The 13,597-nt window shown below is 43.6% G+C and overlaps 1 protein-coding gene across 3 annotated transcripts in view; it reads left to right on the forward strand.

The window, feature by feature from the left end:
* The window catches only part of SHPRH (SNF2 histone linker PHD RING helicase), a 746,219-nt gene that overhangs the window by 591,919 nt on the left and 140,703 nt on the right, over positions 1 to 13,597 (forward strand). For all 3 annotated transcript variants that reach the window (XM_069235239.1, XM_069235238.1, XM_069235240.1), the window contains exon 26: positions 46 to 138. In XM_069235239.1, the coding sequence (XP_069091340.1) occupies positions 46 to 138 (93 nt within the window). The remainder of the gene's footprint in view (positions 1 to 45; positions 139 to 13,597) is intronic.

Consider the following 13,597-nt stretch of genomic DNA (forward strand, 5'->3'; position numbering starts at 1 on the left):
ATGATATGTGTTTGTACTGATTTTTTTTTCGTTTTGTTTTTACAGGGAAGCCATTCCACCAAAGTAGAAGCTGTGGTTAGGACACTGAAGAAAATTCAGATTTGTGACCCTGGCGCAAAGGCCTTGGTTTTCTCAACGGTACACCCTACCTTGTTTGAATTTCTTTTATTTATTAACATCTTGTCTTTTTGTGCTTATTGTAGGTTACACAGATCTTAGATTTTCATTTTTTCCATACACTGAAGAAATGGGGTAAATGTTTAAGTGATTTTTATCGTAAAGGTCATTTAGAAGACACAATGAGTAACATTAGGTGGAATTGGATTTTTATACACAGTGAAATAAATTAGCATCAATGTCACTGTTGCTTGTAGTAAACAACTATGTTATCACTCAGATATATGCACTGTGTGTTGTCCTTGCATATTTTGGCTCAGCCTATGCTCTGGAATGTAGAGAGCAAATAACTGCTTCACATGTATTTATTATTATTAATGATGATATTAAATATCGAATAAACTTTTTTTCAATTTTATATAAAATCATGAAAGTATAATCACAAGCACATCATAATTAGTACTGTAAAATATAGTTTTGCAAGTCATAAAGTGCATGTCTACAGTACTATGACAAACAGCCTGCAAGACAGTTACATGACGCAGAACACAGAATACAAATAACGACAATTTATAACACATAAGCGAATATAATAAATGACAATGCTAAAAGCATTCCAGTGATTCGCATATTGTTACTGCTGCTTTTAAAAGGCTACTAAACCTGACACATACTTTAGCATTATCTAAAAGTTGCAGATAAAGCAAGGATATTCAGCATTGTCTGGACAATACATTTTTTTAAAAGGGGTTTAAATATAAGTTAAAATACAGCCTAAAATATTTACAAAAAACCCAGAAAATTGAATAATGAATGAGAACACGCATCATCGTACAGACAAGCTGGCAAGCTGTTACTGCACAAATCTGACCCAAGAGGAAAGCATAAACGCCACACTGACCCTACCCTAAACCAAAAAGGTGAATGTAATCCTTTACAGAAATTTTGGATACTTTGTCCTTTAGCCTCTCAGATTGACTACTCCTAGAATCTGAGGTTTATCAGCCACTTAACTTTCTCAAAAAGAGGCTCAGGTGTGTCAAAGAATCCAGAAAAATGTATCTTACTTAGAGAATCCTTCACATAGGCTAACCATGTAACCTCAATACATACTCACAGGATAAGCAGTCTTTAATGTTCAATCCTGCTTCCTGAGAGGTCCAGATAGATAAGTCAGAGATTTACTTAAGCGCCAGCTCTGAATGCAGGGTATAGTGTGAGCTGGCAGGTGGAACAGAATGGAGGAGTCTGCACATCTGAATTTCCTCAGTTTGGAGTGGTTCAGGGTTAGAGTAACCCCATTTGCCTTCCTCAGATAAAGCAGCAGGGATGCACTGTACTTTGTAGATTGACAGACAAGGCGACATTGTCGTGCACCCTTGAGGGCTGTGGCAGGTTCACTATTGCACCTGTTGACTTAGACATTTTCAGGTGAACATTTCTAATCTGGGTGTGCTGAATTTGCGAACAGTCAAAAATAATTCCTAAACATTGAAAGTTGTTGACTCTGTTCAAGATGTTAGTGCCAATGTAAACATTAAAAATGGCTATTTTGCCTGAGCCACAGCCCAGAATGTGTAATTTGCTGAGGTTTGTGACTAGCTCAAATTCACCCATAGATGATACAAAAGAACTCACCAACTTACGGAGGGCATTCAGTGTACGGATAATTATTACCCCATCATCTGCGTATAGCAAGGCAGGAACACGTGAAGCCCCCTTCATGGGGTTATCATCAAATGCGTTCAATTATCGGAGAATTAGATCAATAATGTAAAGTGTTAACAATATCGGGCCAAGATACAGCCTTGGTTGAGAAAGTTCAAAAGGCCCTGACAATTCCTCTGGAAGCCAAATTAGCTTGAAGGCTGTGAAAAAAAACTGATCAATGAAATCTTCACACCCAAAACCAGCAAAAGCAGCCACAGCTCGGTTCATTTGACACAATCAGAGGTGGTAGACATGTCCATAAAAACTAGGTACAGGAGGCTGCGCTTGGCAAGGTTGTATTCACCCAAAATGACATGTGAAGGGTTTAGGATGTTATTCTCTTTAACCCAAAATGTAAGGTGCAAAAACACAACCTTTCCTATTATCTTTACTGTAATATCAAGTAAATAAATGGGCAGCTATTAAATGATCTAGCTATCAGCATAAACAGTATTTAGAATTCTCTTGACCTTATATGTATACAGTTGAATTACATTATTACATTACAGGTGCCACTGACCATCAGGATTTCTGTAATATAATACAATATAGTTGTGCTGCCAATTTCTTTTACCTCACAGGCTATTTAGCATGGGAATATTGTCCCTGCAGCATGCAGGAAAATAGCCCATCAGGTTTAGGTACCATTGAGGTGGTGGGGGGGGGGGGTCAAAATTGCCAGGAAGAGCCAAGGCACATGTCTAGTCTGGCTTTAAGAGCTTATGTACAAGCCGAGCCACACAAACAGACATATAAAAATATGATAATATCTTTGAAATTTGATAAAAGCATTTTGCCGTAGTGCATCAGATTGTCACTGTATTGTTAGGCATTCATTTTGCAATGCAATGTCATTTTCAGACTGTTTTTCACCAATAGGTGGTACCATAGCTACTAAAGGAATGATTTGCCTTGCATCATGCAGTAACTCTAAAAGCATCCCTGCTGGGTAGGTTAACATCACAGATTTGTGGCACTTTCAAAGCCCATATGTGCTGCTTAGCACCTTTGATTCATGTAAATTTGTGAGCATTCCAAGGTTCAGGAGCCACCATTTACAGTCAATAGGAAATTATTGGCCTATGTCTTGACGTCCTAGTATAAGTGAATTATGTCATATTGTCTAATCTACAGTATTCATTGAATAATCTGCTTTGACCTGATCGCTATACAACTGTTATTTCACATTTAAGCGTTTTGTGCTACTTAAAGTTTGGACTAGTATGTCAGATGCAAATACGCCACCCTCTGCTAACATAAAGGCTCCTGAAAATCTTTAGCACCTAGTCTAGATGCAATCCCAAAGCCAGTGTCTACAGCTCTACATCCCAAGTCTACCAATGCACCAGATAAAAGAGACATAATTTTATATCCAGAGCATCACTCCCGTGGGCGACATGACATCCTCAACACATGCAATGTAATCACATTTTACAAAGTTTTACCAGGGCTATATGCTATGTCCTCCAGTGACATCTCTACAGTTGCATTCCACCCCCATTGACGGGGAAGTGAACAAAAGCACTGTAGTAATGTTTTTCAACAATTGCTTTGTCCAGTTGTTAAAAGAAAATTGTACGGTACTAGTCAATTGGGGAATTATATTAATTATGCCGGACCTTCCTAAATATCCCACTATTAAATGTCTCCCTATTTTCACAGGTATAGCGAGGCGGCCGCCCCATTTATGCTTCCAGCAGTGCAACTTCTTCAATAATATATGTTGCTGATACAACAGATCACAGGGGCTTGAGCTTAAGGATTACAGCTTCTACAGGATAAGGCCTGAAATGGAGCTGTTATGTTAGTCACTCCTAGTGAGCACTGGTCCAGGCTGCCCAAGGTTCTTTGAAAAGGCTTGTGGCAACAGCTTACAAATTTCCCTCTGTTCATGGAGCGTATCAGGGTATAAATGAGCTGAGCACCAAACCTGAAATACAAAGGATAATAAAGGTCTATATTTTCTTCCAGGAGACCTGAGCTCTGGTTTTCTTCCCAATGAGTATTTTAGGTCTGTCATCCCTTCCTCATGTAGTGCGGTGCATCTGGTTAAGTTTCCATATGTATCCATGGCAGAGTAGTGGCTAAACCCTACCTCCTCCGTGTGCACTGAGGACATCCTCCTCTTAAAACTTTTATTCAACAGGAATGGAAAAGGGAAGGCAAACTCTTTAAGTATTTGCAGCATTATCTAAAATCTAGCCAAGTAAACAAAAATAAGATTGCAGCCCTTCTAGATTTGATTTGAGATCTAACGGCAGACGACTCTAGCCCCCAAAGCAATGTGGATCATAGCGGACGACTTTAACTCCAGTCTCCTTTAAAGTGCCACAGTCATAGTTTGGCATACCATGGATTCCTAATATTGGGATGTGACTCAGAACATTCTAAGCGTTCATAAAAGGGACAAAGAGAGTGAATCCCTTCCTATTAACCTAAAAAAAAACTTGATCTAAGTGTGCTGAATGGGCGTTTTGCGACTGATCCTTTGGCTGCTTACATGTATTTTCTTCCCAGCATTTTCCGCCATTGATTGCACTTGGGTTAAAATCTCTGAGTTACTTTGCTTGATGGATTTCACAATTGTTCTCACAGTTGAAAGTGATCATCCCTTCCAGAAAATAATTCTATCTAATAGCATGGAGTCTCTTCACAGCCACACTTAAACTCAGAATCGGAAGTGGAGTCAATTTGGAAAGTCAGTTGGAATTTAAACCACTCATACGGTGTGATTTAGGCTGTGAACCAAATCGTATAGAAACTTAAAACCGCAAATTCTCTCGTATGGAATTTCCATGTATAGTCATAAGCACTCAATAGTCCCGCCTGTGTGCGGGGACCCTGGAGCAGATTTTCAATATGTGTTCTTAAGTGGAAATTTTTGCCTTTCTTCAGGAAGACCTGTAAAGAAGTCTAAGAAAAAGACAGATAATGCAGCCTATACATGTAGGCTACAAAGGCTAAATTCATCATCTTCAAAATTAAAAAACGGCCAACTTATTGAAAATGTATAATTTTACATGTTTTACAAACAGAATGCATCTCCTTCACAAACCCCTTTTGTTATAGTAGACATGAAGAAGAGCACGACGGTGTAGACTTATAGGCTGCCATTATATTGCTAAAATAGAGTCTGTATCTTTAAGAGACCACCTGGATCCCATCATGCTCAGCTATTGGCAGTTGTTTCAGTTCTTTTTTCCGGCTCTTGCTGACAGTACCCTGAAGCATTGAGCTCGACATATTATACGTTTTTTCCACAAAAGCAAATTTGTCAGAAATTTCTGACAACACATTCACTCGACATCTGTTACCTTATTCTGTCGGTTTCTCTGTTTTTTGGCAGAAACCTGAGAGATTTTAACTAAATAAAATGCCATCTCTGTTTGATAAGTCCCATTGCTGTGGAAGAAAAAAGGGCAAAACAGATCTGCATGAGGTCTGTACCATCTACCTCCTTCCTCTCATCTTCCTTATGCTTGTGACATCTGCAGGACGTTTTCCAGGCATCCTTTACTTCACAGGTAGAAGATTCACCTGCAAGCAAGACAATACAGGAGAAAACAGCAAACTCCGCCTACCAGTGGGACCTCTTAGCAAAGGGAAGGTTACTCTTCCACCAGAGCTCGGTCTTCATCTTCCAGCGGTTGTCTGAGGCCAGAAAGACATGTTACTGGCCAGAAACAACATTAGTTCTGATCGCCTTCTAGGACATCGACGTCGAGACCAGGTATGGGCACCATCATGTTCGCCATCACGGACTAGATCGACAAGACACCACTCAACGTCAGAGGATCACACACTGCATTCCAACCACAGGCGTATGACTTCGAAAAGTTCCTCATCGTTGAGAAGTGCTGGTTTGCTTTCGACACAGCATAGTCGATTGTCCTCAAGAACCAAACGTTCACGGGAGGAGTTGTTGAAGTCTAGGAGAGAGACAAGGAAGAGAAGGAGAATTTTTTTTTCTACTGATTCTTTGCGTTCCCTTGTGGTTCTACCATCTCAAACACAACCAGTATCACCTACTCCATAAGCTACGTCTCCTGCGCCATCAACAACTCCACATCCTCTTTCGGTGCTTCCTCCACCAGCAGTGCCTCTGAGGATACCGTCTTCTCCAGTTCCCAGGCCAACACCTGCTCGTAGAATACCAACATGTTCCAGATCGCACCATCACTTCTGTCATACACCAGGACTTCCTCTACTATGTCAAGACACCACCGTCATGATTCTCGACATAGAACTAGGTCAAGTTCCCGGAGGTGGCATACTGATTATTCCACCTCTTCCACATAAGAGGGTTCTCCTACTTTAACGGACTCACCTCTGCCTCGTATCTTTCTGGTGGACGACAGTAATACCTTTCAAGAGTTTTTAGTCCGTGGGACTGCAAAACTTAATATACCGAAGTTGGTCCCCACACCGTCCACATTGGAATTTCTTGAAACGCTACATCAGCGTATAGCTTCAATACCATTGCTTCCATTAGTACCAGGTCTCCTTGAACTAGCAATTGATTTGTTCCTCACACCAGCAATAGTCAAGCCTGCTTCATCCAAGCTTCAGAAGAAATATAGGCCTCAGGAGCAAGACCCTGTATTTCTTCATTCAAATCCTCCACTCGAGTCTGTAGTTCTTATAGCTGCAACAAAAAGTCAATTTCAGCTCTCCACCATCTTCCTCTCCTCCAGGTAAGGAGAGTAAAAAAATGGATTCAGCAGGCTACAAAGTCTGTGGTACTGCACCCACTTCAATTAAATCAGTTAATGCTATGGCCCGCTTGTGGTGGTATGGCCGTGCACTATGGGATTCAATCCAAGAATTCTCTTACCATCTACCAAAAGACAAGCAAAGTGATTTCTTAGAAATCATACATGAGGGTGCAGTGGTTTCCAGCCAGATCATAAGCGTAGCTGCGCATTCATCCATCCTTGCCGCACATAACTATTGACATGGAGTTACCTTGCGGAGACATTCTTGGCTCCGACTAACAACCCTAAAGCCAGAGGAGCAACACCGCATTCAAAATGTGCTATTCTCAGATACCACTCTATTTGCTAGCCATGCTGGCAATGAGATGACAAGAATGAAAGCTGAACTGGAGACGTTGAAAGCTGTGGGTCTAGAAAACCCTAGAGAACAACTGAAATCATTCAACCCTATCAAGGTAGGTTTCATTCTTAAGGGTTCAAACCTCTCATTGGATCCCAAGATGATCTCAACAACAACAAAATCAGAGATTCTGGCCCTTCACAGCGCAAATAAACAAGAGAGCGTTCTGCACAACAGCCCCCCCCCAAGGTGTAAAACAAACCTCGGATTCAAAACCTTGAGTCCTTCCGTTCCTCTCTTCTGTTATCCACTCCAATAGGGGAAAGCATCACATTTCAGATGGAACAGTGGCAACGTATCACAACAGGCACCTGGGTTTTAAATATTGTCAAGAATGTCTACTGTCTCAGATTTACTGCCCCACCTCCGTCTATTCCACCAAAACCGCCCACTTCACATCTAGAATTGCTCAGGGCGGAAGTCAACATCTTGTTTCTAAAGAAGGTGGTGGAAACCATTCCCCACACTCAAAGTGTGAAGGGTATTTATTCCAGATACTTCCTTGTACCAAAAAGCCAAAAGCCAATTCAGACCCATTCTCTATCTAGACCTCACCAATAAATGGAATTGGAAGGAGAAATTCAGGATGCTGGCTTTACATCAAATATATCCCCAACTTCATCAGGGAGATTGACTTTGCTTCATCTACATTCACAATGCATACTTCTACATTACGATTGCCAGGAAGCATCAGAACTTTCTCAGGTTCCTCGTGGGTCATGAACATTATCAGTACGCAGTACTGGCATTCGGCCTCACGTCTGCACTCAGAACATTTTCCAAATGCATGCCTGTGGTGGCAGCTCATCTAAGAAAACACCAAATCTTTGTCTTCTCCTATCTAGACGATTGGCTCATAAAGGTATCCATTTCTCAAGAAGCCTAACATTTCAATTGGATGTGTGATCTCTTTCATGCCTGGGTCTTCATATCAATCTTACCAAGTCAACATCAACACCAGTGAAGATGTTACACTACTTGGGGACCACCATCCACACCATTCACGCAAAGGTTTTTCCTTTGGAGGAGAGACGCTTATCTAGCCATCAGAAGTGTCAGGCTATCAAGAAAAATCCTCTGCCAACAGCAAGAGAACTCTCATCTCTCCTAGGATCGATGGCCTCCTGCATCTTTCTTACTCCCAGTGCTCACCTTCATATGCAGCCTCTTCAGTAGTGTCTAGAGGACCAGTGGGATCAGCTGACAGGCAACTGGAAGGACAGGATCACGCTCTCTCTACATGTGATACAATCCCTCAAGTGGTGGTCTTCTCCGAGCAATCTCCTCAAAGCGATGCCGTTCCACCAGCAAGTTCTTGTTCAAACAATTGTAACAGACGCTTCATTGGTAGGATGGGGAGCACACATGGATCAACTCCAGATTCAAGGCTCTTGGTCTCAGAGGGAAATGACATACCACATCAGCCTCTCGAGCTCCGTGCAATACATCTGGCACTCAAGGCCTTTCACCCATCATTCACCACGAATACACTGCTAGTTCAAACTGACAATAAAACCACCATGTACTACCTGAACAAACGGGGGGACACCAGATCCTGAGCCTTGTCACTAGAGCCCCAGACACTTTGGAGATGGCTCTTGGCCAGGAAGCTGAACATAATAGCAACTCACCTACCAGGCGTCCAGAATGTACAAGCAAACTCTCTCAGCAGAACTCTAGAAGAAAACCACAAATGGGGCTTACACAATACGTCGTTCAACGTATTTTCCACTTGTGGGGCACCCTTTCTATAGACCTGTTTGCTACACCAGTAAACAAAAAAATGCTGCAAATTCACATCCAGGTATTATCATCCAGGGACACTAGGGAATGCCCTGTGGATCATCTGGTCCAGCAAATTTCTTTACGTCTTTCCACCAATACCGCTGGTCCAGGCAGTCCTGATCAAGCTGTCCCACTCCAGCACCATGGTGATCCTAATTGCCCCAGAATGTCCATGGCAATGGTGGTTCCCAGGCCTTCTTCACCAATTGCTTCATCTTCCTCTCAAGCTGCCATGCAGACCAAACCTACTAAGTTCGGAGGCCAGATGGTACACCCCTTTCTCCCCTCCTTGAACTTGGCAGCATGGCTCCTGAGTTAGTGCAGTATGGACACTTATAATTGCAAGAAGACTGCATGGATATCCTCAAAGAGGCTAAGCGACTTTCTGCTTGCTCTGCTTACACCTGCAAATAGAATAGGTTTTGCATCTGGTGCTCCTTCAAGAATGTGGACCCCACTACTTGCCCAGAAGATGTGATCCTGCCATACCTTCTACATTTGGCTAGATCTGGCTTGCAATTCTCTTCCATAAAAGTTCACCTGGCATCTCTTGCTGCCTACAGGAAATGTCAGTCACAAACCTCTTTCTTCCAAATTTCAGTCATAAAGGATTTTTAGAGGGGTTGAAGAAGGTTTTTCCTCCCATTAGATGACCCTCGTCTCCTTGGGATCTTAATATAGTGCTTTCTCGCCTGATGAAACATCCCGTTGAACCCATCCATAAGACCTCCCCACAACATCTCAAGGGGAAGGCAGCTTTCCTGGCAGCTATAACTTTAGCTCACCCGGGTTAGCGAGATACAAGCACTATGCTTTCATGAACCATATACTGTCTTTCAGTCCAAAAAGTAGTTATGAGAACTCCACCGAAATTCCTTCCTAAAGTAGTGTCGAACTTTCATGTAAACCAAACCATCTCATTGCCTACTTTCTTTCAGAATCCTTCTACTCCAGCAGAAAGATCTCTCCACTCTCTGGATGTTAGGATGATAAAACAAAAGATAACCGTTGAACGGACCAATTGTTTATTAACTATGGCTCTGGTCGTACTGGTTTGGCTTTGTCCAAGCAATCCATCTCTAGATGGATAGTTTCATGTATTTCATTGTGTTATCAAAACACTAATAAATCTAATAGCTACACCTAAAGCACTCTCTTCTAGAGGGAAAGCGGCTACTGCTGCTTTACTTCGTACCATCCAGATTCCAGCAATTTGCATGGCAGCCATCTGGAAATCAGTACATACTTTCACAAAACACTACTGCCTATACTCAGATGCTAGAGCTGATGCTCAAATAGGACAGGATTCTCTTAGAAATCTGTTTGCCTAACCTACCAAAAAGTTCCTCTGTCTTCTCCACCATGAGCTACAGGGATGGGCTTGCTACTGTATTCCGTGCTTATGACTATACGTGGAAATACCCTATAAGAGCAGGAATAGTTTCTTCCCTGTAACTCCTGTTCTCTCTTGGGAAATTTCCATGATAAGTCATAAGCAATCCTCCCTCCTCCCCACTGGTGTGCTCAGAGGTAATTTTATAATCTTCATAGGTTTCAGGTAGCCTTAAAAAAAAAAAACTGAAGCAACTGCCACTAGCTGAGCATGATGGGATACAGGTGGTCTCTGGGGACTTAAAGGCACAGTCTCTATGTTGACCATATAATGGCAGCCTAATAGTCTACACTGTCCCACACTTCCTCATCTCTATCATAACAAAAGGGGCTTGTGAAGGAGATTTATTCTGTTTGTAAAACATGTAAAATTATACATTTTACAATAAATCGGCCCTTTTTAAAATTTCAAGATGAAGTATTTGTCCATTGTACACTACATGTATAGGCTGCATTATGTATCTTTTTATTTAGTATGTTTACAGGCCTTCCTGAAGAAATATAAACATTTCCACTTAAGAAAACATATTGAAGGTCTGCTCCATGGTACCCGCACGTGGGAGGGACCATTCAGTGCTAATTACTTTTCATGGAAATTCCCCTACAAGAGAACAGGAGTTACAGGTAAGAAACTATTCCTTCCTTACCTTGGAATATCCCGAGGTGTCTGACTAGATCTGGAAGATTTTTGAACAGTAGCCCTGAGGGATATCGGGAAGTCAGTCAATCCAAACCCTTACTCCAACTCAGTGATGTCCTTACTGGTGTTCTCCTTGGGGCCTGGTCCAAGCCCTGCATAAGGACTCCTATGCACAGGACAATACCCCACCGCTTTCGCCCTGCTTCTGGGAACTCCAGTTTCCTAACATAGCACCCTACCCTGGAGAGCTTTGGTGTCCAAGCCTCTGCTTCTAGGGTCAAGTCCTGCACATTCCCTACCACTCCACCAGATAGGGATTCCAAAAGTCTAGATACCTTTGGAAAGAGGATGTTCTCTTTTGCAAGCCTTGCACGCCAGTCGGTGAACACCTTGTGCCTTTTGGGCCAATATTCCCATACATCTGGGATTTGTTTGGGCAACTGCTCCACATGTTCTCGGAAAAGGCCTGAGCCATACTCTCCCAAAGTATTGCTGATGAAAGTGGCCATGCTATTCCACACCTCACTGAGAGCGATAGTTTTTCAGGGATTGTCCAAGCCTCCCGCCTCCCTTATAGACTTGCCCTTTGATGGCTCTCACCTTTTTGGAAAGGAGGAGGACTTGGCGCTGAAGCACTTTTAGGACAGCAGAGTTATGGCCATGTCCTTGGTTTTTTCTTTGGCCCAAAAGTCATCCCCTGTCCACCTTCCCCCCTCCTTCTTTTGTGGCCACAGAAGGGGCCTCCAACCACGTCCATATACTCCCAGCATCGATGACCAACAGGCTTCCAGCCTTTTTGTGTCTGAAGATGCGGGTTCCATAAACTATGTATGGCCGGCGACAGAGGTCAGGGCAGTCCACCAACCCCTGGCAGCCGTAGCCTCCAAACCATGTTAGTTTGCCCTCTGACCATCATGCGCATCCTATGGGAGGCAGGATACGGCATCACCTGCACCACTGGCGATCAGTAACATTGGACCAAACGTTTTTGAAAATAAAACAAAGGGCTACTCCATCCCCTTTGTGACCATCCCGCCACCCATGCCATCCACTTATGAACAGCTGAAAGAGGATCTCCTCTCCTTCCTCTGTCAGGAAGTGCTGGCTCTATTGGCCAAAGGAGCTAGCAAGAGGGTGCTGGCATCAGAAGTAAGTTGTGTTTGCTTTTCCCGCTACTTTCTGGTGCCCAAGAAGGACAGAGGCCATCGTCCTGTCCTAGAAGTGTGCCCTTTAAATTTCTTCCTGAAAAAGAAGAAATTGAGGATGCTCATAGTTGCGCAAGTTCTGTCTGCCCTGGATTTAGGAGACTGGATGATGGCATTGGATATGCATGGCATATATTTCCACATCCCCGTTCTGCCTGCCCACAGACTTTATCTGCAGTTCACGGTGGGCTAAGAGCACTTACAGTTTGCTGTGTTCCCCTTCAGCCTTGCAAGTGCCCCTCAGGTGTTCACAAAAGTGATTGAGGTAGTTGCAGCCAATCTATGGAGTTTTGGGGAGGGTCCAGTCTTTCCCTACCTCAATGATTGCCTGTTAAAGGTGGGCTTGCCCCAGGCAGTTGTCTCCCACATCCAGACTGTAGCAAACCTTCTGCACTTGCAGAGGTTCACTGTCAGTGTACTGAAGTTACACCTTACTCCCCCCCAGACGATCCCTTTCATCTGAGCTGTTCTGACCATCCTGGATTTCTGTGAAAATATACTCTGAGGTTGTTGGGGCTCATGACTTCCTGCATCCTGTTTGTGACTCATGACCATTGCATATGCAGGCTCTGCAGTGGAACCTGAAGTCGCAGTGGGCCCAGCATCAGGGAAATCTTTCCAACATGGTCCTGATCTCAGAGGGAACTGCAAAAGAGCTGCAATGGTGGCAGAGGAACCGCAGTTGGGTCAGTGGCAGGCCCCTCTCCCTTCCCCAACCTGAGCTGACTGCAGTGACTGATGCTTAGCTTCTGGGATAGGGCAGCCATCTGGGTGAGGTGGAGGTCAGATGACTTTAGTCTGCAGCGGAGTCCAGGCTCCACATTAACCTGTTGGAACTTTGGGTGATTCACTTGACATTGAAAGCCATCCTTTGTTTGAAGACTGGTGCAGGTCTTCACGGACAATACCACTGCCATGTGGGACTTTCACAAACAGGGCAGGGTGGGGTCCTGGACCCTTTGTCAAAAAGCTCTGTCTCTCGGGACATGGGTGGAATGCCAGGGCATTTTTCTGGTGGTTGAACACCTGATGGGCTCTCTGAACACCAGGGCAGACAAACTTAGCCTAAGATGCCTAGCAGTTCACGACTGGCGTCTCTATCCGGAGGTGGTGCAAGGACTCTTTCAGCCGTGGGGAGAGCCTTAGTGAGATCTGTTTGCCACTGCTGAGAATGTGCAATGTCAGCAGATTTGTGCGCTGGAGTTTCAAAGGCGACTCTCGCTCAGAGACGCTTTTCTTCTTGAGTGGTGCTTTGGCTGCCAGTACCACTCCTGACCAGATTTCTCAAGAAGATCAGGACCGACCAAGCCCAAGTTATTCTTGTGACTCTGGATTAGGCAAGAAGAGTCTGGTATCCCGAGTTGTTGAGCATGAAAATCAGTTCTCCGAACAGACTGTCACTTCAAGAGGATCTTCTGTCCCAGCAGCAGAGGAAGGTTCTGCACTCAAACCTGCACTCAAACCTGCGCACCCTTCACCTTCATGCTTGGAGTTTGAACAGCAACAGTTGACAGCTTTCAACATTCCCTCTGATCAACATTGGTGATGTTATCCTAGCATCCAGGTGTCCCTCCACCAAGTCGGTATACACCTACCAGTGGGATAGGTTTGTGACAAGATGTGATTCCCAAAG

Source organism: Pleurodeles waltl, chromosome 5, assembly GCF_031143425.1.
Source record: "Pleurodeles waltl isolate 20211129_DDA chromosome 5, aPleWal1.hap1.20221129, whole genome shotgun sequence".
Classification (NCBI taxonomy): Eukaryota; Metazoa; Chordata; class Amphibia; order Caudata; family Salamandridae; genus Pleurodeles; species Pleurodeles waltl.